A 27,004-nucleotide genomic window follows, 5' to 3' on the forward strand; every position below is an offset into this window, starting at 1 on the left:
GACTAGTGTGAGTTCGGCAAGGCACCTTGGGGCAAAATATAAAGAGACACTCACCCAGGGCCTGACCCTGCACTCGCACGAGCCTGGAGGCAGGGCCTCCTTAAGTTCTGCTTAGAAGAGTGACTTAGTCTCTGAGCTCCATCATCTCATCTGTAAAATGAGAATAAATGATCCCCACCCAATTACCATCCACACTCCTATCCTCGATCATGATGATAAAATGAACTAATGTACATGAAAGTGCTTTGTAAGCCATAAGCTACCATAAAAATGAAATGTACTGTTGTTGCTTTTCTTAACAGCAAACACTGTGTATATGTGTGTATCCATATCCAATGGACACTATCCCCTTCCACACAGTTAACGTGGTCAGATGCTTGACAAGAGATACCACCGGGGTTACTGCTAGTGCTCACAACATTCTAGATACCTGTTTGAGATGAGCCTTATCTTATAATATCAAATTGCTCCAGTGCTGTCTGCAGGGCTGGGGTGAATCACACAGCATGTTGGTGGTGTGAACCTGAACTGCTATGTAGGCCCGGTGGCCAGGCTGGACCAGGTCAGGTATTTACAGAGTATCACAAAGCAGTGTAATTTGAAGTTGAAGTAAGTCACTAATGAAGAAAGACAGGGATCAGAGCCAGGGAAGCAGCATTGGGTGTCAAGGCCAGAGGGCAGGGGCAAGGCCATAAATGGGTGATGAGAGCAGAGGTCAGGAAGGGGTTAATCAGCAGCATATGAAAAAGGCAAGAGAGGAGCACAATTAAGGATATTGGCCATGAAAGAGCAAAAGCAGGGGTGTGCTCTTTTTCCATGGTGGCCATATGACAAGAGCCAGGTATGGGGTCAGGCTACCACCAAAGGGACGTGTTCCTACTTTCATGGAGCAGGTTTGAGTTTTGGAAATTGTTGAAAGTTGTGTAGACTATGTTAGGTAAATGTGGTGGGCGGTCTTGCTGGGCAGTGCTCTTTGGGGTCAGATATAAATTCTAAGTCAGCAAATACACAATCCATTGTGACTCAGAGTGACTCTAGGGAATATTCCCAAGGACAGCACTAAGAGAATCCGGGGACTGCTTCCACAGGGGCTACCCAAGGGAGGCAGTCACTATGCTTGTGTGCAACATTGACTTCATGACTTTCTTGTCATTTTTCCCCATTTAAAAAATTCATTCTTGGCTGTGTGGCTTAAAAGAACGACCCTCCTTTTGTTCTCCTCTCAGTTTGCACAGATCCCACCAAGAACTCGGGATCGTCCATGCCTTATAACTATTAATTACTTTAGCTTTTTCCAGGTACTTTCAAATGTATTATCACTGTCAACCCTCATGTCCACTCTGTTGTAGAGGGAAGCACAGTAACCCTTCCTCTCATTTTCATCTGATAATTAGAAAACACTTAGATGGCCAGAAATGTTCTAATTCTTCTCTCTGTCCAGCGTCTCCTCCTGTCAATCTATCCAGATCTTTCTGAAATGCAAATCTGATCATGTTTCTCTCCTGCCTGGCTCCCCGTGATTATGAGATAAAGCCCACACTCTGCCTTGCATGCAAGACCCTCCATAACTCAGCCCCCTTCCATCTCACCTTTTCAGCCCATCCCCAGTCTTTCTTCCCCTATTACTTCCCCTGTTTCTTCAATGCTTCCCTCCTCAGCGCCTCCATGCCGCCATTATTAGGACACTAACACTTCTCCAAATACCCCAAGCCTTTGCTCATGCTGACTTACCTGCCAGGTGTTCCTTTGTCCTCTCTGTCAATCTCTTACTTACATTTTAAGATGCAGTTTAATAAAACCTGCTTTTGAAGTCTTCCCCAACCCTGTCTCCTAGCCAAGAGAACTGACCTCCCCTCCTCTCTGTTTCCATCTCAGCGAGCAATACTGCCATAAATAACACTCGCCACATCATACCTTAATTAATTGTTTGTGTATATGACCAGCGTGTAAGCCACCATATCCATTGCAGCTCTCTATCTCTAGCGCTTAGCATGTTGTCTCACCCTTAGTAAGTATTGACAAATGCTGGAGGGAGGGAGTGTGGAAAGAAGTGAGAAGAAACAGAAGAATGGCAGGTGGAAAGTTGAAATGTCAGGAAAAGGAACACAGCATCTCTTAGTGGTCAAGAGCACAGGGTTCTGGGCTCAAGTCCTGCCTCAGTAGATTACTAGCTGTGGGACCAGAGGCCAAGTAATGTAACCTTTATAAACTCTTTATCAAGAGGACTAATGATATTTTCCTAATGGAGTGTAATGAAGATTAAGTGAGATAGAATAGAAAAAGAGCCTGCCCAGTAGTCAGCACTCCATTAATATCCTGACTGCCTCCTGTGGGCCAGCCTCTGTGCCAGGCATTCACTGGCCATTCACAGGTGAACAAAAGATGTGGTATGCGCCCTCATGAGACTTAGAGTCTAGTAAAACAGTGTCAAATGAAATAATAAATAATTGTTATCCATGAGGAATGAATGAATGAAGAACAGCATGAGTAAGCAAAGAATTGAAAGGATAAGTCAGAGCCCCTCAGCACTCTCCCTGTTGCATGTGTTTAGGTGGGCGCCTATGATGGCACACCTGGAAAACTCCAGGTGACGAAAGTCCACAGAGGTAAGAGGAACGTGCAGGCTGGGAAGCAGGATGCTGTGATTGACATCATCCAGACAGAGGCCTGTCCTGAGGACCTGAAGCTGGCTAGGCACTCGCAAGGCCACTGTAAGTTCATTTCTTCCTGGTTCTCTTCACCGGTACCAAATTATTTTAAAGCTGTGCATGGCCAAGACTTTATTTTATAAATATTTATTGAACATCTATTATGTACAAAGTAACTTGCAGCAGTGAGGCAGCTGTGCAGTAGTGGAAAGAGCACTGGATTTAGAAGCAGAAGACGAGTTCAAATCGAGGTTCTACTACTTATTAGCTATGTGGTGAATAACTTCATATTCCTCAGCTCAGTTTCTTCATTTACGAAAAGGGATCATAACATGGACCTCACAGAGGTTTTACGAGGACCAAATCTGACGGTACGTCACATAACAGGCACTCAGCAAATGTTGGCTCCTTCTCTTTATATCTACCAGCCCCTGTTGCTTTTTGTAGGCCTCAGTAACAGACACACTGACGATATAACATGATATCATTGACGTTATTCAGGTTGCATTTTACCCTCACGTCAGTCAAGACTCTTGACTGCCAACAGGAGTCAAGTCATACTGGCTTAAGCAAAAAGAGAAGAGGAGGCTCGCCTAGCAGAAATTCTGGGCGTGGCTGGGCCCAGGGACACAAACAGCATCACAAGGGCTCACTATTACTTCTCCTTCTCCTGGCTTTGCTCCCCTCTGGGTTGGCTCCATTTTCAGACAAATCCTGCCCTTGTGGAGGCAAGATGGCCTGTAGCAGTGACAGGCTCACACCCTATCCTCTTAAGAACCCTGGAGGAAACCGAGAAGTTGTTATCATCTCCACAGTTATCAGAAAAGGCCCTGGCTGTGGATTGGAAGTGGTATAGGAGAGAGAAAGGTGTCAAGGATGTCTTCAAGCTTTTGGACCTGAGTGACTGAAAGGATGGGGTGGCCACTTTTGATGAGATGGGGCAGACTTCAGGAAGGGCAAATATGCAGAGAGAAATGGTGAGTTTGGTTTGGAGCATACTATTTTAGACAACCAAGTGGAAATGGTGTGAAGGCTGATGGAGTATCTAGAATTCATGAGAGATGTCTAAGTTAGAGATGTAAATTTGGGAGTTGTTTTTGTTTTCAAAATGAAGCCATAAACTTCTACATTTGCCTTAGCCAAAAGGAAGGATTAAGAAAGAAAAAAAGTTGCCCCAAAGTAAGACTTAAGCAACTTTGTTGAGTATCTTTGTTTTATGCTGGAGAAATTTACTGATAACCCTCTAAGAAAAAGCAGAACCTTGATGCCGCTGGGAGCTGACATTCATTGAGACACTTTGGGGCCTATCTGCTAATTGACTCGTTGCCAGAGGATAACATCTTGTTGCTTGGTTCATTTAATTAATAGACAAGTCAATTTTCTTATTGTTGATTTCTCAGATATATTACTTATTTCCGATTAACAGTTCATGTCTGAAAAGGGTTCTGAATCACCCATACTCTAAATATTAACCTATGCCAACTGATAAAACAGTCACAGTTTTATGGTCATGACAAGTTTACAGCTCAGTGAAATAAAGCGGCACCTGCATTTAACAGGCTAGCTACTTGTGCAAACATCCCTATCCATTTTTCAACCTGGCACACTGTCTTCTGGCTAATTCCATCATTGGCGAATAGTAAATGTTGACATGTGCTCAATCAACTCGTCTAAGAGCTTTTACGTTAAGAAAAAATACCACAAAACTGGATAATGTCATCTGGATGTATGGAGAGAAGCCCCAGGGCTGTACGTTTGAGGACTTCAACATTTGAGGTGAGGGGTTAGAGGAAGAAGAACCATCAAAGAAGAGGGAAGAGTTACTGGTTTACTAGATAACTAGCACCCTTCCTAAAAATGTATTAATCCTTGCCACAATCACATAAGAACAGGTGTTGTTATCATTATCCCAAATTCAGAAAATCATAACTAAGGCTCTGCAAGGTGAAGTGGTTTGCCAAAGGATCACACATACCAAGATTATAATCCAGTTTTAGCATATTTAATCTGCCTTTTCATTATTCTTGCCTCCATTGCCAATGACGTGGGTGAATGCATTTATAATAGCTGTTGATGAGATATTCTTCAGAGGGTTCTCTGTTTTCCTTACAGGTGGGTATGTGGAGGCCTTGGAGGTGACTAAAGAAACCCCAGGCCAAGAAGCCTTTAAGCCAAATTCCATCTCAGAGGAGACTTATGATGATGTTGAGTACCCTGGGAGAGAGGGGTAAGTACATTCCAGCCCTTCAGCAAGATGAACGTGATGAGACTTTAAAGGTAGAACAAGTTGATGGTCTTTGTATCTTTCTCTTCACAGACCAAAGTCGGACTTCTCTAACGCATTTGCCTCAGATGATGGTAAGTATAGGAAGACATTTGAAACTGTCAGTAGGAATTTTTGTGACTGATTAGTGATAAAGTGTCTTTTATTTATTCACATTTCATTAATACCAATTGGGTGGGGTGACGGCAAGCTAATAGAAGTGGTCCAAGGTATGTGCTAATAAATGCATTTAGAATCGTGAAGGTGAAGATGCTGGTAAGGGGGCTCTTGTGGCAAAAAAGCAACTTCACTGTGAAATTGCTTCCTTCCTGATCTCTTCACTATGCAAGTTTGATTATAGGAATGTTTTTTCCTTAAAACACTTACATGGCTTCCCAATACTTTTAAGATGGACCTTAACATGGTCTAGAGGTGTTGAGTGGTTTGCCCTACCTGCCTCTGCAACCTCTTCTCACACTCTGCTCAATCTTCATCCTTGAGATCCAGTCGTCCTGACCTTCTTTTAGCTTCTCTGACTTGATAAGCTCCCATTGCAGGGTGTTTGCATAAGCTACTCTCTCTTCCTAGAATGTTCTTTCCTCCCCTGTGTCCCTTTGCCTAAGTGACTCTCAATCTTTCTTCTGATCTCAACTCAGTCATTATCCCCACAAGGAATATTCTCCTCGGTGCAATCTCATAGTACCATGACCTTCTTTTTCACGGCACTTGTCACAGTTGTAATTTTCTATTTATGTGATTCTTTGATTAACTGTCTTCCCTCCTAGATGGTTACCTTCTTTATGCTTACCATTTTCCCCAGCCCCTACCATAATGCCAGGTACATGTTAGATATTCAAAAAATAATTGTTGAATGAGTGAATGAAAAGCTAATTGAGGAGGGATAATCAAATGCCACTCTGGTTGTTTTTGTCCTTCTTAGGATGTCAGAATTTTATATGGGGAAACAATCTTAGAGATCGCTAAACACAGTGCGCTCATTTTAAAAAGGAAACTGAGGCACAGAGAGACGTTAAGTGACTCTCTTAAGCTCGTTGTGTGTCAAGTTCTGAACTTGAAAATCTTCCATTGCCATAGTAGACTCAAAGTATGTCTTGTGTTGGGCTATATAAATATATGTGGTGTGTGTGTGTGTGTGTGTGTGTGTGTGTGTGTGTGTATCAGACTTGGCTAAAGCCATACTATGAAGGGAAAGATTATTCAAGGTGTGTCTGGTTCTCCGTTCTTTCCCCAGCATTCAGCACAATGTCTGATGTTCAGTAGAGTCTGATGGTTATCTATTAACTATGGAAAGGGGTAATTAGAGGGAAGAAGTCTGTTGATAAACCAACTTTCTTTGACTAAATCTGATCAGTCTTGGAGTCAGGGGTGGAAGCAAATATTAATTTTTCATTTGTATGTACTTTTATAGAGGTTAATTATTTTTACCATATGCCTGTAAAAATATGTGCATGTGTTTCAATAAAAACTACTTCAACAAAAGATCAAAGTATCTAGCACCCAATAATTTTTTGTTAAATATGAATCTGAATTATTTTCATTACAATGAGTGAAAATACTTTTTTGTTAATTTCTGAAGGAAACGCTTTTTTTTTTTTAATTTTCAGAAGAAAATAGTGAAGAAACGTATGAAGATATCTACAAAACAAAGAGCAACTATTCAAAGATAGAGTAAGTTTATCTCTTTCTTGGCTTCATAGCTTATGGTACTTCCTGTTAGTCTAGGAAAACCAGAGTTTAAGAAAGGATCCCCTTCCCTGCCCCTACCATCTGTAGGGAGGATTTGCATAGAGATAGTGGAGATAAGCTATTGTAATACTCCATTGTGACCAATAGGATACCTGTAATTGTGTACAATCACATGCTATAATTTTTAATCACATTGCTTTCTCTTTTGAGAAAATGTCCATTTCCCAGAGCAGAGGACTTTGATATTGTGTTTGGGAATAAGTGAGAAAGGAGAAAGAGGAGTTGAGAAGGCATTTTCTTGCTCTTCCTTGAGTGGGATGTGTTTTAGAAAGGAGACTGAAGCCTCTAGTCCTTTTGACTACAATAGTTCCCCATCTCTAGTACTCTCTCAAACGCCATGTTGTTTATATCCTCTGATTCCTCTTAGTTTAGATGGAAAAGAAGCTCTTAAAAGACTGCAAAGATTTTTCAAGAAAGAAAAGGATAAATTTAAAATGAAGAAAGCCAAGTCGAAAGAAAATGTAAGGTAAAAAGTCTCTTTTTATCTCTCTTTCCAAGAGAGGATTAGCAGTGTTGGCCTGGTAGTTACACGGCTTGATGTTCTCCATTCTGTTCCCAGAAACAGTGAAGGGATTTCAGAAACTAGAACCAAAGGCCCTGGTTATCACCCGCTCCTTGCCAATTTTTGAGTGAACCACACCGACAAGATACAATGAGAAAGTGACAATGTTCCTTTTGAAAAAATTGATGAGAAAAGGTTGTAAACAAGGGTAGAGGGAAAGTCTTAATCAAGCAAAGTCCAGAAAGGAAACTTTCCTCATTACCCTTGGCATATATTCCTGTTGATATCACTAAGCATTATGTTATTAATTATGTCCTTTTATGCTTTCTTAGCCCTACAAGTTCCAGTGGTTTTATTTGTCTACACTTCCATATTCTAATTTGCCTCTCTTAAGCGAGGCAATGTATGGAGAGCGGAGATGAACATTTCAGCTGAATGGTCTGTGTATCTCAAGGTCTTAGACTTGGAAATAACCCTCCAAGATCACCTCAGCTAATTACCAATGTTTGGGAAGGTTACCAATTCACTGGGAGTAGAAAGAGATGAGAGGTCTAGCTTCTGGATTCTAGTTTCAGCTCTTCCTTTTATTTAATGTGCAACCATGAACAGATCACTTCCTTTTTGCACCCATAGGGCTCAAGTTTCTTTTTGCATACAATGGAAGGGAGACTAGGTAGTCTCTGGAGTCGCTTCTCTCTCTAATCTATAGATACTGACATAGAGATATAGAGATAGAGATCTGTATTTTATGAGCATAGGGGATGGTAATATAATTTTCCCCAAGTCATTACATATATTGACATGGAATTATGTTATTCTACCTTGAAGTTCTTTTCAATTCTAAAACCTCAAAGTTATGTGATTTTAAGTCTAATTGTCTGTTGGATCTAGATCTACCAACAGATCCAACAGAACATGGGGTTTATAAATTGTAGCCCTGACCAGGGAAGAAGAGGGAGTTTAGCTCCAGTGGTCAATGAGATCTAAAGGTAGACTCCAGTCTTAGCAGGTTAGACACTTCTGACAAAATTAGGATAATACCTGCAGTCCCTTAAATTTGATCTAGGTAAGAATGCTGATGTTTTTAAAATGCAAATCTGATTTTCTTTTTCTTAGAACTATTCAGTGACTCCCGATGACTTTTACAGCAAATACCCAGTCCCTTTCCATGGCAGTAAATACTCTTATGGCCGCCCCCTTCCTACTTGTCCAGCTCCATCTCTCACTCAAATTTACTCTCACCCCCACCCCATACACATACCCTATAGATCTGACTCTGCCATGGTGTTTCATGCCTCCTTGCTTTTAACCATGACATTCCCTTGATCTGGAATGCACTGCCCTCCTCCAGCCTCCTTGATTATCAAAGTTCTAGTCTCCCCTTAAAATTTGGTCAAATTTCATCCCTTCTGGCCCACCATCCCTGAACCTCTCTAGCCAAACCTGGATTATTTGTCTTTCTTCTGTGTTCCCATGACATCCTGTGCATGTCCTGTAACATCTATTAATACTACTGAGAAACCCTTTTTCTTAGAGCAGAGACTCTCAAGGTAAGAAGAGAAATCCATGTTACCTAGTCCAATGCACTACACAAGCTTCTCGGCACGTTTCCTAACAAGCCAAGTCTCTGTGCCTCCACACCTCTATAAAGGAGCAATCCACAACACGCAGAGAAAGATCCTCCATCTTTAGGAAGGTCTATTAAGATTTGTTCCCTTAAACTTGCCAAAATCTGCCTCTCTACCTTAAATTTTTAATTAATAGCATGTAGACATGCCAAGATAATACAGAATTTTGTTTACTTGTTTGTTTACCTTTTGTTGAGCCTTTTGATTAAGGGCTCCTCTCTTGAACACCAACTCCTAGTTCATTGCCTTACTTTCAGAAGGAGGTTGCAACCATGAAAATGTGACATTTAAAAAGAGTAAGGACTCCCAATCGTTTCTCCCCCTGCCCCCACACTGCCTTTTAGGATAGTCGTTATTAAATGTCCTGATGGAGGCATAAATAAACCAAGAATTAAATGCCACCAGTCTTAGCTATGCTGTAAGTTTTATTAAATGTTAAACCTTTTCTCACTCCCTCTGTTCCAGATGCACTGACTTCCTTGCTCTTCTTTAAACAAGCCAAGCACACCTCGGCTTGAGGTCTATGCATTTGCCGTTCCCTCTCTGAGAAACACACTTCCCCTAGATATCTGTGTGGCTCCCTCCCTCCCTTCAAGTCTCTGCTCAAAAGTCACCTTATCAGTGCAGTCTTCCCTGACAATCTTCTGAAAAATGGGAAACCAACCCTCACCTCCAGCCCTCCTGTCCCTTACCCTGCTCTATTTTTCTCAATTGCACCTATCTCCATACATTTCCTTACATGACAGAACATAAATTTCCTATTTTCTCTCTGCCTCACTCTACTAGAATCCATGAGGGTAGGGATTTTGACTGTGTTGTCCACTGCTGTTATCTCCAACATAAAGAATAGTGGCTGGGACATAATAGACACTCAATAAATACCTGCTGCATGAATAAATGACCTAGAGGAAGGAAATATCACTCTACATTTTTTGTGGCCTCTGTTTCTATGTTTAAATAAGAGCTACCAGCACCCTGACCCAATTAAAAAGGAGTGAAGAAAGGCTTCTTTGAGCAAGGGGCCCTTGAATGCAGGATATGTGCTAATAGGTGTGGGGGCAGGGGGTGCACTAAGTGCTTCCCACGTGTCATCTCTAATCCTCACAATAATCCGTGAGATGGAAACTTGTTTCTCCAGGGCTGGCCCCGTGGCGTAGCGGTTAAGTGCGTGCGCTCTGCTGCAGGCGGCCTGGGTTCGGAGCCTGGGCGATCCTGGGTGCACACTGATGCACCGCTTCTCAGGCTATGCTGTGGCGGCGTCCCATATAAAGTGGAGGAAGATGGGCACGGATGTTGGCCCAGGGCCAGTCTTCCTCAGCAGAAAGAGAAGGATTGGCATGGATGTTAGCTCAGGGCTGATCTTCCTCACAAAAAAAAAAAAAAAGAAAGAAACTTGTTGCTCCATTTCATAGATGGAAAATGAAGCCTTTGAAAAGTTATGAGTCTTGCCCAGGGGAAGTGGCTAAGTGGCAGAAAGGAGAGTCAAATCCAGCTCTCTGACTCCAGTGACTATGTAATTCCTCTCCCCCATCCTGCATACCGAATCCTGACAGTGTCTGGTCTGGTCTTACAGACCCTCACAGCAGGGATCACTGATCATCAGCTCTGTCCCAGGCATATGCTCTTAGGTGCACTCACCCAACACAAAGGTGACTCTATAGGATAGGTGCTGGTATTCATCTAGAAATGAAGGACTGAGGCTGACATGAAGGTTAGCTGATTTTCCCGGAAGTGCTGTGCCTTAGGACATTCCTTTATGATGTCCTTATCACAAAGGCTTGTGTGAATTTACTTTTGGTCTCCCTCATTAAACCCAAGCTACTGTAGGACAGAAATTGTGTCTGATCATTCTGTATACTCAGCACATGGGCCTGGCCTGTAGTGAGTATCCCCAACATACCTGTAGGACTGAAGTTAAATTAATTGCTTAAAATACATGGATTTTTTTTCTACCACATCATAATTCCTTCCACGTGATCTCCTTAACTGTGAGATTTGAGGAGAATCAAACAATCTACCTGGGCCAAATATCCTCTCCCATTTAGCAATTCACCATCCTCCATTTCCCCTGGCCTGGAATTCTCCCCTCAAGTCATCCCTTTGGCTTAAACATGTACACAGTTAGGGTCCAGTGTCTCCAGGGAATTGTCTTCTCTCTCTCCACACTTATCCCACATCGGATGGATCTGATTGGCATCTTGGAAGGTCAGAAGGCAGAAACAGAATGCTGTGGATGGAGAAGAGCATCCATAGGGCTGTGGCACAGCCCGAGGTTTTCTAGTTAGGAAGGGGGTACAGGTGATCACTGGGGACTAATAAGCTCATTTTTAAAAGATGGGGAAGTGATCAGAACAAAGCTGCAGGAAAGGTTTGCTTCACTTCTTTACCAAGAAACATCTGTATCAAGAAACCTAGTCATCAATATGTTATTTGAGATGTATCAGCTAATTTTTCTGAACATGGCGTTTTCCCTTAACCCTTTTGTGTCTTTTGTCAATCAACAGTGCATTTTCCATTTCGCTGCCTGATTTAGGTAAGTGACATTGCTTATTGCTGGCATAAAACTACTCAGCACTGGCAGATTCAGGGACAGGGAAAGAGAAGCAGTAATCCTTCCTGCATTCCACATTTAATGAAAAATTGATACATCAAAATCAAAGAAAACATTTTATACAACAGTATTATTTATTTTGGGGAAGATGAGTAACATTTCTCAAGTGCCTACTAGATATCAGGCCTCTTAAAATACCAAAGAAATAGATCTTATCACCCCTTTTTAGGGAGGCTCCAGGACCCACATCCATACTTCAGTGTTCTGGGATTTGTACTCGTCTATCTGCATTTTACCTTATATGTACCACACAGCCTCTTGAAGGATTCGACAACCAGATCACTGTAATTACAATATGATAAATTGAACATGATCAATTAGTCCACATACTAATTGAATTAAGCATGACCATTGGACTGTTGTTTGCTTTGCTATAAAAATAACAGTGTGCAAAGGAGCACGGTGCCTGACGCATAGTATGCTCTCAATACCTGTTCAGTAAGTTGAATCTGTCAGTAAAAGAGGGCCATGAGTTTTGCTGTTTGTTGGTTTTTCTTTTGGGGCTCTAGCCATGGTAGCTACTTTGATTTCACTCTGACTTGGCAATTCAAATGTATATTATATTCCACAAATATGAGTTGGCTGAACTAAATAACAAACGAAGATTCTATAAACCTGTAAAATCATAGATCTCCCAAAATATCCTTGGTGTATGTAAAAAAAAAAAAAAAAAAGGCCAACTTAGAATAGGCATGCATTGTACTCCCTTCCAAACTTATGAATAATTGAATACAAATTATGAATAAATATGCCAGAAGGTCTCAAACTCGTCCAGGTGGTGAATCACTTGAACATTATGGAATTCTATATAGAGCACCAAGGAATGTGAATATCCTAAACTGAAAATGTGTAATTATGATCACGCACTAAGTCAGATTCAACTTTATGAAAGATTATTATAAAGGAGCAGTTGCCAATGGTTTGAAATAAAAATCATGGAAGAAAAATCAACATTAATATTCTATTAAACTGGATTTTTCCCTGTAGGAATTAAGAAAAACTCTCTCACTATTCTAGCAATATAATATGTTTGTCCAGTTTTAAGGCGTTGGGAACCTAGTCTAAAAATGATCCTTTTAGCAGTTCATACATCTGGAGATCAGCATGAAATCAAATTGATATAAATATATATGTGTGTGTGTGTGTTTGAGATTCTAGGGCATCAATTTTTTTAATCCCTCAGTTGGATTTCTTCCAAAATGGACAATCTTTTTGTTCTTTGATCCTTCTACCTTATCTGCATTCTATGATCAGAATTTCATAAAACAGGCTTGGGGATGCACCTGGATAATTAGGTAATTGTGTATAATTTAGAAAGCCAGGGATTGTATAAACCATACCTAATAATGGACTATTTTGATCCTATCTTGACCCTAGAACTTAGGTCTCAAGAAGCTATTATCTATGATGATGTGGACATACATGAAAAAGAGTCAAAGTAAGTCAACGTACCTCATTGGTCATCCCTGCTGTTGAAGCCATTTCCTGATGCTTTGTTAAATATGGTCAGAGGGCCATCTCTTCCGATCCTTAGATACTGGATAAAAAGTCAACTTGTGATAGTGCCCCCCACCAAGAAGGGAAAACAATGAATAACATAGATGATCTAACAGCAGTAGGTGATTCAAAAGTCACTGGAGCTTTGGAATCTGTTTGTTTCTTATCTTTGAATCTAGAGATTTGAAACTCATTTCAACAAACACTTATTTAATAACCCATGTACAAGGCAACATAGAGGATAGCAAGCACTCTCTGACAGAACCTATGTTCTCAAAGGCTCAATAACTATAATCTATTGAAAAAGAAAGCACCCGAAACTCAATGCCCCCTCTCTAGCTATTTGTTATCTGTCTTTTCCCTCTCAATTAAATGGCTGAAAATAAAGCTCTCGTCTGCTCATCTTTCCAAGCTCACTGCAGCTGGACTTCTGTTCCTATGATACCAGTGAACTTACTTTTGGTAAGGTGACTAATAACTTCTTTGTTAAATCCAATGGATACCTTTAAGTCCTTACCTTACTTGGCTTCTCTAGAATATCTTAAACTGTTGACTATGCCATCCTTCAAAGGAAAAAAATATTAGCTTTTCCCCAGGTTTCCATGTTATCATTATTTCTTACTCCTCGTCTTTGGCTGTTGCTCCTCCAAACTGTTTGTTTTTGGTTTTGTGTATGTGTGAGTTCTAATTCTAACATTCATCTCTTTAAAACTTATGTGTTCCTGGGGCCACCCAGTGGCACAGTGGTCAAGTTTTCATCCTCCACTTTGGCGGCCTAGGGTTCGTGAGTTCAGATCCCGGGTGTGGACCTACACACCACTCATCAAGCCATGCTGTGGCAGTGTCCCACATACAAAATAGAGGAAGACTGGCACAATGTTAACTCAGGGACAATCTTCCTCAAGCAAAAACAAGAGGATTGGCAATGGATGTTAGCTCAGGGCCAATCTTCCTCACCGCCCCCCCAAAAAAAATTATATATTCTTCAGATTTCCTATTTCAGTTCTTCCTTTATATGTTCTGGAATGATCTCATCCACATCTAGGGCTTTAATTATAATCATTATGGTAATGATATCAAAATTTTGAGATCAGATTTCTCTCCTCTACTCTAATAAGCCTGCTGGATAACTCTATTTGAAATTCACAATTCTAGGGCTGGTCCCGTGGCTTAGCAGTTAAGTGCGTGTGCTTCGTTGCTGGCGGCCTGGGTTCGGATCCTGGGCGCGCACCAACGCACCGCTTCTCCGGCCATGCTGAGGCCATGTCCCACATACAGCAACTAGAAGGATGTCCAACTATGACATACAACTATCTACTGGGGCTTTGGGGGAAAAAATAAATAAATAAAATTATAAAAAAAATATATATATATATATAAAAAAAAAGAAAATCTTAAAAAAAAAAAAAGAAATTCACAATTCCATAATGACTCATAATCTCAACCCTCCCCATCCAAATATGGTCCCTTTCTTCTAATCTCTGTGTTGGTGATTGTTTCAATAAACACAGTTGCCCAAACCAAAACCCTAGGCGTTGTCCTTGACTCCTCCTTCCTTCCTGCCGTGCAGCCTCTTCTGTTCCAATGACTCTGAAAACGTTCCCACTTCTCCATCCCTGCTGCACAGCCATGATGCAGGTCCTCATTTCTTCTCAGATGCACTGCTGCAACAACTTCCTGAATGGCCACCTCACCTCCACTTCAGTTGATTCTTCAGACTTTCTAAAGTGCAAATGTGATCATGTCACAAAACTCACCATCCACCAGCTTTAAAATGGTTAGTGGTTGTCCATCGCTCCCAGAATGAAACCCAAACTGCTTAGGAAGACATAAAATTCATTAATGATCCAGGCCCTGGTAAACTCTCAGCCTCACCTGTACTTCCCACTCACCTACCATCCTTGTGTTCCATCCATACTATACTACTCAGAGTTCCTTGAACTCAACAAGCTGTCCAGCATCTCGAAAGCTTCACATTTGTTCCACACTCATCAGTTCATTCAACCAATATTTATTGAGCATGTACTATATGCCAGGCATTGAGTATAAAGCAGTGAACACAACAGATATAATTCCTGTTTCTGTCTGATTGGAGAGACAGACAAATAAATAAAAAATAAAACTATAATTATACATTGGAATTTGGTTGCTTTGACTATTTTGAAAGAGAGTGGACATAGGGTGTGTGTGTTGGGAGCAGATTGGTAGTCATTTTAGAGTAGATAGCTGGGAAGGCCTCTCCAAGGACATGAGAATTTAAGAACAAGAGAATGGGGGCTGGCCTGGTGGTGTAGTGGTTAAGTTCACATGCTCCGCTTCAGCAGCCCAGGGTTCACAGGTTCAGATCCCTGGTGTGGACCTACACACCACTCATCAAGCCATGTTGTGGCAGTGTGTCACATACAAAATAGAGGAAGATTGGCACAGATGTTAGCTCAGGGACAATTTTCCTCAAGCCAAAAGAGGAAGATTAGCAACAGATGTTAGCTCAGGGCCAATCTTCCTCACCAAAAATAGGTAGGTAGGTAGGTAGGTAGGTAGGTAGATAGGTAGGTAGGTGGGTAGGTAGGTAGGTAGGTAGATAGATAGATAGATAGATAGATAGATAGATAGATAGATAGATAGATGGATGATAGGCCAGCCTGGTGGTATAGTGGTTAAGTTCACGTGCTCCACTTCAATGGCCCAGGGTTCATGGGTTTGGATCCCAGGCACGGACATATACACTGCTTGTCAAGCCATGCTGTGGTGGTGTCCCATATACAAAATAGAGGAAGATTGGCACAAATGTTAGCTCAGGGACAATCTTCCTCACCAAAAAAAAGAACACAAAAAAATGGTTTTACCTGTAACACACTTTGCCATGCATTTTGCCTGGTTAACTATTTTATCCCTCATTATTTAAAAATGAATTCAGATTTTTACTTCTGTCCGTATCTATCTGGGTTAGGTACCCTTTTTTTATCAGAACATTTTTCTCATAGTTGTAGTGTCTTATTTCTTGCCTGTGTCCTCCTCTATATGGGAACTCCCTCAGGTAGGGAATGTGGCTTCCCAATTGTATCATGTGGCCTCATACCATAGCATAGTTTGTTAAATCAGTTAGCAAAGAAATACCTGCTAAAAAATGTGCAAAATAATCTGGAAGCTCAGAATAGGTGGCCATTTCCATTATTTAGGGGATGAGAATAGTCTCTATGCTGAGTTGAAGCAGGAAGGATAGGTAACATTTTGACGGATGGAGACTAGGGATCAAGAAGAGAGGCAGAGGGGAGGGTATGCAGGTAGAGGGGTGTGTGGACAACTTTGTAAATGGAAACACGTGTGTTTGGGTAGTTGCATTGGACCATAAGGCACATGAGCGGGAAGGAGGGTGTTACAAAGCAGGAAATATAATTTAGCATGAGGTGGAGGAGGGCCCTGGAATATCAAATTAGAGTTAAGAATGAATTCTTTTTCTTAAAAATACATTATGTGATATTTATAAAAATCAAAAGAAAGCAAGAAACCTATGTAAGTTGCATGATAAAATAAATTCCCCTGGACCCATCAGTCAACCTCAGAACTAGAACATAGCCAGTGCCTTGGCTTCTCTACCTTGCACACATCTCCTAGCCTATCTCATTGCCTTTTCCCCAAAGTAAACCACTCTCCTAAACTTTGTGCCTTTCATGTCCTGTTCAAAAAAAAAATAGTGTTATCAAACACAGATGATAAAAATATATTCTTCATTTGGAACTTGAACATTATAAAAATGGTATCATGCTATATATAGAATTGGGCAACTTCTTTTTTTTCTCAAATAAAATCCATCCCTTTTTTACCACTGTAGTTCATTTATTTTTACTGTTCTATAATATTCCATCGTATGTATATACCACAGTTTATCCATTCTCCTGTAGGTGGGTATTGGGGTAGTTCTGATTTTTTTACACTTATGAATAATAATGCTACAAATATTTTTATTCATGTCTCCTGTGAACATGTGCAAGAATTTTTCCAGAGATATATATACTTAGAAGAGGGGAGAAATGCAAATTATATTGTTTTCCAAAGTGGTTGTACCAATTCACATTCTACCCAGCAATATACAAGGGGAATATTGATTCACATTCTCACCAACACTTAGCACAGAAAGAATTCTTCCATTTGCCAATTTAGTGCTTATAAAATACTATTTCATTGTGGTATTAATTTGTATTACCTTCATTACTAACAAGGTTGAAACCCCTTTTCATATGTTTATTCACCATTCATGTCTTTCCTTCTATAGAAGACATGTTCATATCTTTGCCTGTTTTTCTGCTGGATTACCGGTCTTTTTCTTATTTGTAGACAAGAGTTTCTTTATGCATTCTGGATACTACTCCTTTGTCAGTTATATGTGTTGCAAATATCTTCTCCCACTTTGTAGCTTGACTTTTCAACTTCAAGTCTTCTGATGAATAGAAATTCTTAATTTTAATATATTTGAATTTGTCAATTTATCTTTTATGATTTTTGTTTTCTATATCTTTTAAATAAATCTTTATCCCTAGATCATGATATTCTCCCATATTTTCTAAAACTGTTAAAGTTTTGCCTTTTACACTTAAACCTTAGCTCTATCTGGAACTGATTTTTGTATTTATAGTGAAGTAGAGATCCAATTAAATTTTTTTCCACATGGATAAATGTCCTAGCATGAATAATTGAATAGTCTCTATTTTCCCCATTGGTCTGCAATGCCATCTTTGTCATAGCAAGTTTCCATATATCTGAAGGTCTATTTCCATGCTCTCTGTTCTATTCCAGTGTCCTTTCTATCTTAATTGCATTGTGGTCTGAGAAAGTACTTAATATGATATTAGTATGCTGAGAAAGTAGTTGATTTCAGTACCTTGACATGTTCTGAGACATGATTCACGTGTAGTATGTGGTCAATTTTTGTAAACGTTCCATGGGCGCTTCAGAAAAATATCACTTCTTTCATTGTTTGATACAGGGATCAATTTATGTCCTTTAAATTAAACGTGTTAATTCTCTTGTTAAAATCTTCTGTAGATTTATGAATTTTTAGATGCTTGATTCATCAATATTTGAGAAAAATGGGTTGAAATCTCACACAAAGATGGTAGTTTTGTTAGCTTCTTCCAAAAGTTCTATCATCATTTTTTGCTTTATATATTCTGATGCTCTTTTATTAGTTGCATACAAAATTAAAAGTATCTTCTAGTGAACTGTTTCTTCATTGTGTTTTAGCCATCTCTATCCATAATACTATTAATGAAAATAATACTTATATAGCTCTTACTGTGGGTCAGTCACTGTTTTATACATTTAATATATGTTTACTCATTCAATCTTCATAACAATCCTGTGAAGTAGATACTATTATTATACAAATTTTATAGAAGAGAAACAGAGGTTAAGTTACGTCCCCAAGCTCACATAGCTAGTAAGTGGTAGAACCAGGAATCCAACTCAAGCAACTGGACTCCCAATCCATTCTCTTTCCTACTACACCATGCTATATCTCCTAGTGATACTCTTTGTCTTAAAGTCTAATTTGCCCGATATTAATACACTTACTTGCCTTTCTTTTAGTCAGTATTTGCCTAGTATACATTTTTGATCCTTTAATTGTCTATTTTCCATATTCTATTATTTTCAGTCACTGTGTCTCCTATAAATAGCAAAGAGCTGAATTTGGCTTTTTAAAAAATCCAATATGACAATCTGTCTTAACTCCTACCTTGCCCTTGATCTGAGGTTCAGCCTTCTGAAATATCTGTGGTGCTGATACTAGCATTTTCCTCAGGACAAACTTGCCTTTTGTGCTTGCATGCTGCTTACTGCTCTCTGTTCTGGTTTCAGCTTATTTGGTGGGGGTACTGTGTGTAATACTCACTCTAAGTGTAAAGGGTACCAATTTGTTAAAACAAAACAAATGAAAAAACTTTTATTCAGGATCTAGTCATTTTGTATTGGGAGCCCCTTTCAGAATATTCTTCTGCTCGACTGTCAAGTGAGGAAGTCCAGAAGAACTCTGAACAAGAGGAGAATATCATCAGAGTCACACTTCAGGAAGAGTAATCCGACCCTTCAACAGAATACTTTGAGAGAAAGCCAGAAATTGGACATATGTTAGAATATAGTTACAATCGCTTAGGTGAAAGATGATCAAAATGTGTTCTAGGGCAGCTAAAGAAATGAAGGAGAGGAGAAGATATTTCAGGGGAGAACTTAAGAGGATTTTATTAAATTGTGAAATCTTTTGGTAGAAACCATATCCTCTTCATCTCTATTATTCAGCTCCTAATATAGCACTTAAGATATGGTAGGTACGTAAGGAATATTTTATGACTAAATGATATTTACCAAATCATTTAGCCCTATTATAGTGTGACCAATTTCTTTTTCATGTGATAAAGTAAATCTTTGGTAATTTGGCCTCAGAGAAACCAATTATTAAAGGATTTGTAGCGATGGAACATTGATGGAAAGTAGCAGAATTTGGAATGAGAAGAGAGAGGGAAGATGATACCTGAGTTCTTGTAAGCTTGGCTAGTCTGCATGTCATGTCTTGGTAGGTATTAGATTAAGGAGTAGCCTAAACAGCTCTGGATTAAATTGTTGCTAGATAATCCAGACTTCTCTTTATGTTTCACTTCGTTTTGTTCATTAGAACACCTCCTAGAGTCAGTGAGGGGATGAAGAAGAGGGAGAACTTGGAAAGGACATGGGAACAGCTTCTACAACTTGGCACCAGTGAGACATGTGGCATGTCATCTTACTTTTCTGAACCTTAGTTTCTTAACCTTTAATATGGCAGTAACAATCCCAATTCTGCCAAATTCATTAAGCTCTCTAACTGGATCCCTAGAAAAGCTAAAGTAAGTTGACACAGAGGCAAAGTTGACCATAATGTTCAGATGGCTAGCATGGGTATACCATGGTATGATGATCTCCCTGAAAGAATAATTTGGCAATATGTATCCAAAATGCCCATACCTTTTGCTTAACCCAATAATTTCACTTCAAGCAATTAGCTCTAATGAAAAAATAATGGGAAAATGAAGAAAAAAAATTTATGTTCAGAAATGTCTATCTCAGAGTTATTTATAAAAAGGAAGTGCTTAAAACAGCCCAAATATCCAAATATACAATACTTTGCTAAGTATATTATAGTGTAGTACTCACCGTGACCATTTAAATACATGCTAAATATGCAGTAAATAGTTTTCAGTGACATGGAGAGATGGTTATACTTATGATGACAATTGAAAAATAGCAAAATGCAAAATTATATGTACAGTATGATCTCAATTCAGTTTTTAAAAGTTCTTAGAAACATGTCTAGAAGGAAAGTTGGATGTCTTTGAGAGGTCAGATTATGCTTATTTTGTCTCTTTTCTACTTCTGGTTCCAATTGTTTAAATACTCTGGATATACTGCTTTATAATCAGTAAAGAAAATAAGCTTTATTTTATTTTTTTTGGTGAGGAAGATCGGCCCTGAGCTAACATCTGTTGCCAATCTTCCTCTTTTTGCTTGAGGAAGATTGTCGCTGAGTTAACATTTGTGCCAACCTTCCTCTATTTTGTATATAGGATGCCGCCACAGCATGGTTTAATGAGCAGTGTGTCGGTCCGCACCTGCTGCCACCAAAGTGGAGGGCGCAAACTTAACCACTACACCACTGGGCTGGCCCCAAAAATAAGCTTTTAAGTAGGCATTTGCCCTGCCTGTTCCCTGCCCTCACAGCTATAGCTCCTTCCAAACAAGTCCATGCCTGAGTTCTCACTGAACACTTGATAAATGCCTGCACTGTGCTGAGCTTGTGGGGGACACACTGGAATACCTGCCTGGATCCAGTCTTCTGGGAACCTAAAGTGGAGAGAGAACAAGTGGCCATCAGACAGTTAGAAAAGGAGTAACTGCTGAGCTGCTTGTTGCAGACTCCCAAGGCAACAGACGTTGAGGAGACAGAGGGACAGAGATCCCTGGACAAGGCCTGGAAGGCTTCTTAAAAGCCTTCCCTAAGCTGATCTTCAATGCTGCTCAAAAGCTGAGTCCTTGACATTCTGTTGGACACTCATGACCGTAATCTGAAGGAAATGGTGACACAATGTCTCTGAAACTCTTAGAAATTCCTCTGACATAACATCCCTGTGGTTCTGATTTACCTAGTGTTCAGGTGTGCAGACACCACAGACATATAGATGGTTGATGGAGTAGGGTCCTGTTTTGCTCATATCAATGATGGACATATTGGTCACTTTGTCATGCCAGCAAAGAAATGTTTTGAAGCAGCAGGCATGATGAAAGACCAAAGACTTTGGATTCATAGTCACTATTTCCATGACCAGGATAAGTTACCCAGTTCTCTGATCATGCATTTCCTATTTTGTAAAACTACATGAATGACTACCTTAAAGGATGGCTGCAATGCTTACTGTGAAAACAAAATTAGTTAACATCCATAAAGTGCCTAGCATAAGACTCAATACATAGCTGCTCAAAAAGTATTCATTCTATGATACCCTGTCCCTTCCCTGCGTCCTCTTCTACTAATGCTAAACACTAGCTGGGGGCCGGCCCCACGGCTTAGCGGTTAAGTGCGCGCGCTCTGCTGCTGGCTGCCCGGGTTCGGATCCCGGGCACGCACAGACGCACCGCTTCTCCGGCCATGCTGAGGCCGCGTCCCACATACAGCAACTAGGAGGACGTGCAACTATGACATACAACTATCTACTGGGGCTTTGGGGGACAATAAATAAATAATTAAAAAAAAAAAACACTAGCCGGATCAGTCTTGTCTCATAGTGAAGGTTATTAGTATTATTATTCACATCTTAGAGGTGAAGAAACTGAGGCTCAGAAAGGAGAGGAAGTGTGATTATAATTAGGCTGATCTCTTGCTTTTGGCTTCAAATTTGGATCACTACAGACCAGTGGTGAGCAAACTATGGTCTGTGGGCCGAGTACGGCTGGCCACTTGTTTTTGTAAATACAGTCTCAACAGCAGAGTTGAGTAGTTACCATACCAGATGGTATGGCTTGCAAAGCCTAAAATATTTACTATCTGGCCTTGCAACAGATTATCAAAATATACTTCTAGATGACTTGTAAATCTTTTTGTAAAACATAATTGCCCAAAAAGTACTGATGGTTCCATAAATGTTTTAGTTCTATCTTAATTTGCTTGCTCAAAATATTTTTCTCCTCAGAGATGAAGATAAACTTAAAACGTGGAAGCCCAAGTTTTTGATACCAAAGGAAAAAAAAGAGAAAAAAGGTGCTGAAGAATCAGAAAGGTAGGCACACAGGTGTACTTACCTTACAGCTTATCTGTTGCAATTTATACCTCTTACTAGCTGTGTGACCTTAGACAAGTCATTAGATTTGATTTTCAGGTTCCCCATCTACAAAATGAGAATAATAATACATACATTATAGCACAGTTGAGAGGATTAAAAGAGAAAGAATAGGAAAATGTAAAGTGTCACAAACATGATCATCATCATCATCCCTGCTTTTGGTGGATGGGGAACGAGGAAAGATTTCAAGCCAGCCCTTATCAAACGATGAAAAACTTGACAGTCTTTTAGACTGTAAGAACATTTTCCCTATAAGATAGAACTTAAATAATACACCAGTTAGAACTTAAATGAAACTTTAAGAGAAACTAGATATCATGTAGTAAGACTGATTTCCCTAAATTACAATATAATTCTAGTTATGACAACATTCGTTAGAACTAAAAAAAAAATGTTTTATCAAAATCTAACTTCATTCATGTGATTAACGTTCCCAGTTTGGGAGGTGTTGTTTTTTACTGTCTCAGACGGTTCCTTAGTGGTCTGTGCTCCAGTCCTCTCCTCAACAGCTAGGACATGGGGCAGGATCTGAGGTACTTGAACAGACGTGTTGGGGAAATCCTTGTCTAAATAGCACTGAGCTGGGAACACTGTGTGGTCTGTCTGCTCTGAGAAACCTGAGTCTAGAAAAGTCCTACAGGGGCACCCCAAAAGAAATCAGACATCAGTCTATGTCAAATTTAAACTCACAGGATGGCATAGGATGGCCCCTCCCTTAAGTTTTCTTTAGGTTTAGACTTGATGTAATTTATTTTTCCCACGTTGGAAAAGTGTACTCACAGACGAGAAAAACATCTGTCCACCTTAAACTTCATGCTCTTACATACTTTTGCATAGCATAGCAAAACAGAATTCCAAAAGAGGAAATATCAGTGAAGTTTTTGACTCCCACCCAAAAAAGCTTTTTAGTATTTTAATGACTACACATAAGTCTTTTTAGGAAACAATTTTCTAGTGCTTTTCTATTTCTTACAACAAACTGATTTATTCTCAACTGAGTGAATTTGAAAATGCTATCATTATTCCTGTAGATTGATGCATCAATTTCTATGTGCTCTTTGTTCCTTTTTAAATGGTTTCTACCATAACTTATTCTACCAATAAGAAATGCTTTCTATATTCGTTCAATCCTTTTATTATCCCTTTATTAATCAAAGATGATGACAAGATTTCAGAGAAGTTGAGGAAGAGTATCCCAGGTGTGAAGACATGGAAATCAGAGCCCACCTTCTAAGATGTTCCATGTGGACTTTGTATATACATGGAAAAGGGCAGCTGGAGAGGAACACTGGGGCCAGATTATAAAATGTCCTGTGTACCACGCTAAGGAATGTGACTTTATCTTATAGGCAGTAGAGACAGATTGAAAGGTTTTAAGCAAGAGTGGCATGATCAATTAAATTTTAGAAAGATGACTCTGGAGGCAGGTATGAAGATGATTTGAGAGAGGAGAGACCAGAGGAAGATGGTATTTCAGGCAAGAGGGAAATATGGCAGTGGCTGGAATCCTGGACAGAACGAAACAGATGTAGGAGACACTGCTGAATAAAACTGACAAGATCTGCTTGACTAAATTTTTCCTTCTGTCAATTTTTTAAACTGCTAAACAGCAGCCCCAACCCCCATGTGAAGCACAGGGGAGCAACAGGGAGGAGTCATGGTATCGTCAGCCTCTGCTGCAGGGTTGTCGACTTTTACATGCTAAGAATTTTGCACATATTTTGCAGCATCTTGCTTTATTTTCTTAATTCTATCCTTCTCCAAATCATTCAGCAAACACAACAGTTCTTTGATTAAGGCATAGACTTGTGATTCCCCAATTAGGCTTGACAACTTGGAAAACCACGAAATGTACGCCATTTACCCTTACTGTTTTCCATTAAATAATCTCAAGAGTGGAAAGATTTATAAATTTCCTAAGTTTCTTTTTTTTAACAAGTTAATTATGCTTCTAAATTTGATTCAGAGAAGTTTCTTGTTTAACTTAAATTGACCAACTTGATTTTATTCCAAATTATCCCGCTATCAAAAAAATTTTTCTCTAATTGTAGGGGAGGGCAATTGGTATTACTAACCCTGTGCAGCTGTTTTGAGTCTGCTCTGGAGATGTGTGTGCATGCAGATGCACACACATATACACATACGTATATAATACACACATAAATGATTGTATATAAAATTATACACATACACAAAGTTATACTTGAATTTATTCCAAAATAGAATGAGTTTATAGATTTGGAAACTTAGAGTTTTATTATTGTACATTTAACCCCATTGCATACTTCTTCCCAGTTTATCTCCTAGAAATTTCTTCAGAACCAAGAAGCAAAACTTAGAAAAGAACAGAATGGAAAGAGAAGAAAAACTTTTCAGAGAAAGATTTGAGGTATGTTCTCCTCTACATTAGAGCCTGGAATTTCTATTTTTAAAGATTCTGTCAGTGTGTTGCACCTCTTCCTCTCTGGGATAGACATAATCTTTGACTTAACAGGTGATGTTTTTATTTTTCCTGATGCATTTCTATATTATCATGCCTTTGTACATGCTATTCTCTCTGCCTGGAAAAACTCCTAAGCTGCTCTTTACGGCTCTGTTCAAATGTCACCCACTCTTCCCTAACCCCTCCAGGTAGTTACTCCCTCAGCATATTTTATATATCTATTATACACATATCCGTTATAACACTGATCAATCGTATTACAGCATGTGTGTGTGTTTATATTCTGAACTCTTGAGTCCCTTTTAAAGGAGAGATTTTTGTCTCATCCAAGTCTGCCCCCAGCTCCCAAAATCAAACTGGACAAATAGTGTTCAGTGAATGAATGAATGAAGCAGCATCTGAACCTCCTTGACTCCTTCTTCATTGAGTGAGTCCATGGAGCATTAAATGGTCCTCCCTTCTGATTTCACAAACTGTTGTCACAGTGAGAATTTATTAATTTAAGAAACATATATTGAATACCTACCATGTACCAGACACTGGATTGAGATGAAGTTGTGTATACTGCTCATAAAATTTGTCCAAGTCACTACTCTGCCTAAAATCTTTCAAAAGTTCCCCATTGCCAAATGGATATAGATTAGTTTCTTAACATGGCATATAAAGCCCTTCATGTCATGACCTTTGCTTGTCTTTCTGGTCTTATTTCCTGCCATTCTTCACCTTGCACTTTGTGCTCTGGCAACAAACTGCTCATGGTTCTGTCCCTTGAACGAACATCCACCTCTATCCTTCCTGCTATTTCCTTCCTCTGGGCATTTACTTGGTCTGTTTCAACCGTGTGGTAGACAGAACTCTTGCTACTTTTCTCCATCTGACTGGCTCTTGATCATTTCTCAAGACCCAGTCAAGGCATCTCCTTTCCTCCAGGAAGACTTACCCACACTTGCTGATTAAAGAAATTACTCTTCCTCTGTATACCTATATACCTGAGCAAACCTCTAGCTTATCACAAAACATTAACATTATTGCAATTACATGTTCATCAATTAAACTAGGAGGTCCCAGAGGACAAGGGTTATATTATCCATCTTCATATCCATGTGCAGAGCAGAATACCTAACACTTTGTAAACATCCAAAAATGTTTTGGGGCTGGAACTAAAATAGGAATGTACACAAATTCCTCATAATCATTAATAACTCCTGCTTGGACCAAAGCCGATTAGGGTTACTGTGTCTAGAAATTGTGATATGCAATTATTTACTTCAAACTGTGATGTAAAAGCAAGTGTGTAACAATTACTTGTTGAAAAGACTCTACATTCCATCTAGTGCTTTTCTCCCCCAATGTATTTGTGACTGTCCATATGGGACAGAAACTCCCATTCTCACATGTGTATGAGTCCATTCTTCCTAATTATCTGTGGTGGGTTTCCTTGATATAGCATTAGAAAAACTATGCCATTTCAATAATTTTTATTCAGCTCAAATCACAAAATATTGGATACCTCATATGTGCCAGACATTGAGCATACAAGGATGAATAAAACTGTCTTCCACTTTCATTTTATAAGACAATATGTTTATTAAATGCTATAATAGGAGTATATACAAAGTGCAGTTAAATAGTAAATTATTCACAGCAGTCATGACAGTCTTCATGCAAAATGGTTAAGAGAAAAAAGAGTATTTCAGGCAGAGAAAACAGCACGGAATTATGAAAGGAACAGGGTGTACTCAGGGCTATCATAGAGCTTGACGTGGCTTCCATACAGGGGACAGAGATAGGGGTGTGGGGGATGACCATATGCAAAGGACCTTGAATGTCAAGCTAAGAAATGTGGATCTTTCAGAACTTTATAAAAAGGAAGGTGACCTAATCAGACTTGCATTTTGAAAAAATCACTGTGTATTCACAGGGAACAATGGCCTGGAAAAGTAAGATGAGTTAGGAAGCTATTACTTTGCTAGGCAAAAGACAAATCTATCTTATGGCTCAGATCTCATTTGGTATAGAGTGATCTTATAATTTATCATCCAAATTCAGGACACTTCTGAGAGTAGAAGGAGGCACACCTGATCGTAATAAGAAGTTCTTGTAAATAGAGACATTAGCTATAAATAGAGACTGTCCTGAGCAAAGGGATATGTTTGGCCACTCTAATTTGGTGAAGGAGACATCTGTAAATATAAGCTACATATTCTGGAACTATTTTTTTTTTCCCAGTCAATGGATTTCAGTACATTAGAAGGTGATGTACCTGTAGATGTAGAGGCTGGC

The 27,004-nt window shown here is 39.5% G+C and overlaps 2 protein-coding genes across 2 annotated transcripts in view; one reads left to right on the top strand and one right to left on the bottom strand.

Annotated features, from left to right (window-relative positions):
- The window catches only part of FYB2 (FYN binding protein 2), a 105,783-nt gene that overhangs the window by 77,352 nt on the left and 1,427 nt on the right, over positions 1–27,004 (top strand). Inside the window, exons 9-17 of the mRNA XM_087445859.1 lie at positions 2,552–2,711; positions 4,761–4,875; positions 4,966–5,006; positions 6,537–6,600; positions 7,046–7,144; positions 11,313–11,341; positions 12,797–12,857; positions 22,129–22,215; positions 24,574–24,667. Of these exons, the coding sequence (XP_087301985.1) occupies positions 2,552–2,711; positions 4,761–4,875; positions 4,966–5,006; positions 6,537–6,600; positions 7,046–7,144; positions 11,313–11,341; positions 12,797–12,857; positions 22,129–22,215; positions 24,574–24,667 (750 nt within the window). The remainder of the gene's footprint in view (positions 1–2,551; positions 2,712–4,760; positions 4,876–4,965; positions 5,007–6,536; positions 6,601–7,045; positions 7,145–11,312; positions 11,342–12,796; positions 12,858–22,128; positions 22,216–24,573; positions 24,668–27,004) is intronic.
- The window catches only part of PRKAA2 (protein kinase AMP-activated catalytic subunit alpha 2), a 114,786-nt gene continuing 109,347 nt past the window's right edge, over positions 21,566–27,004 (bottom strand). The window contains exon 9 of the mRNA XM_087445854.1: positions 21,566–22,323. Coding sequence (XP_087301980.1) covers positions 22,298–22,323 — 26 coding nt within the window. The 3' untranslated portion in view covers positions 21,566–22,297. The remainder of the gene's footprint in view (positions 22,324–27,004) is intronic.

The sequence above is a fragment of the Ceratotherium simum genome, chromosome 22 (genome assembly GCF_057802395.1).
Source record: "Ceratotherium simum simum isolate JZ-2026a chromosome 22, ASM5780239v1, whole genome shotgun sequence".
Classification (NCBI taxonomy): domain Eukaryota; kingdom Metazoa; phylum Chordata; class Mammalia; order Perissodactyla; family Rhinocerotidae; genus Ceratotherium; species Ceratotherium simum.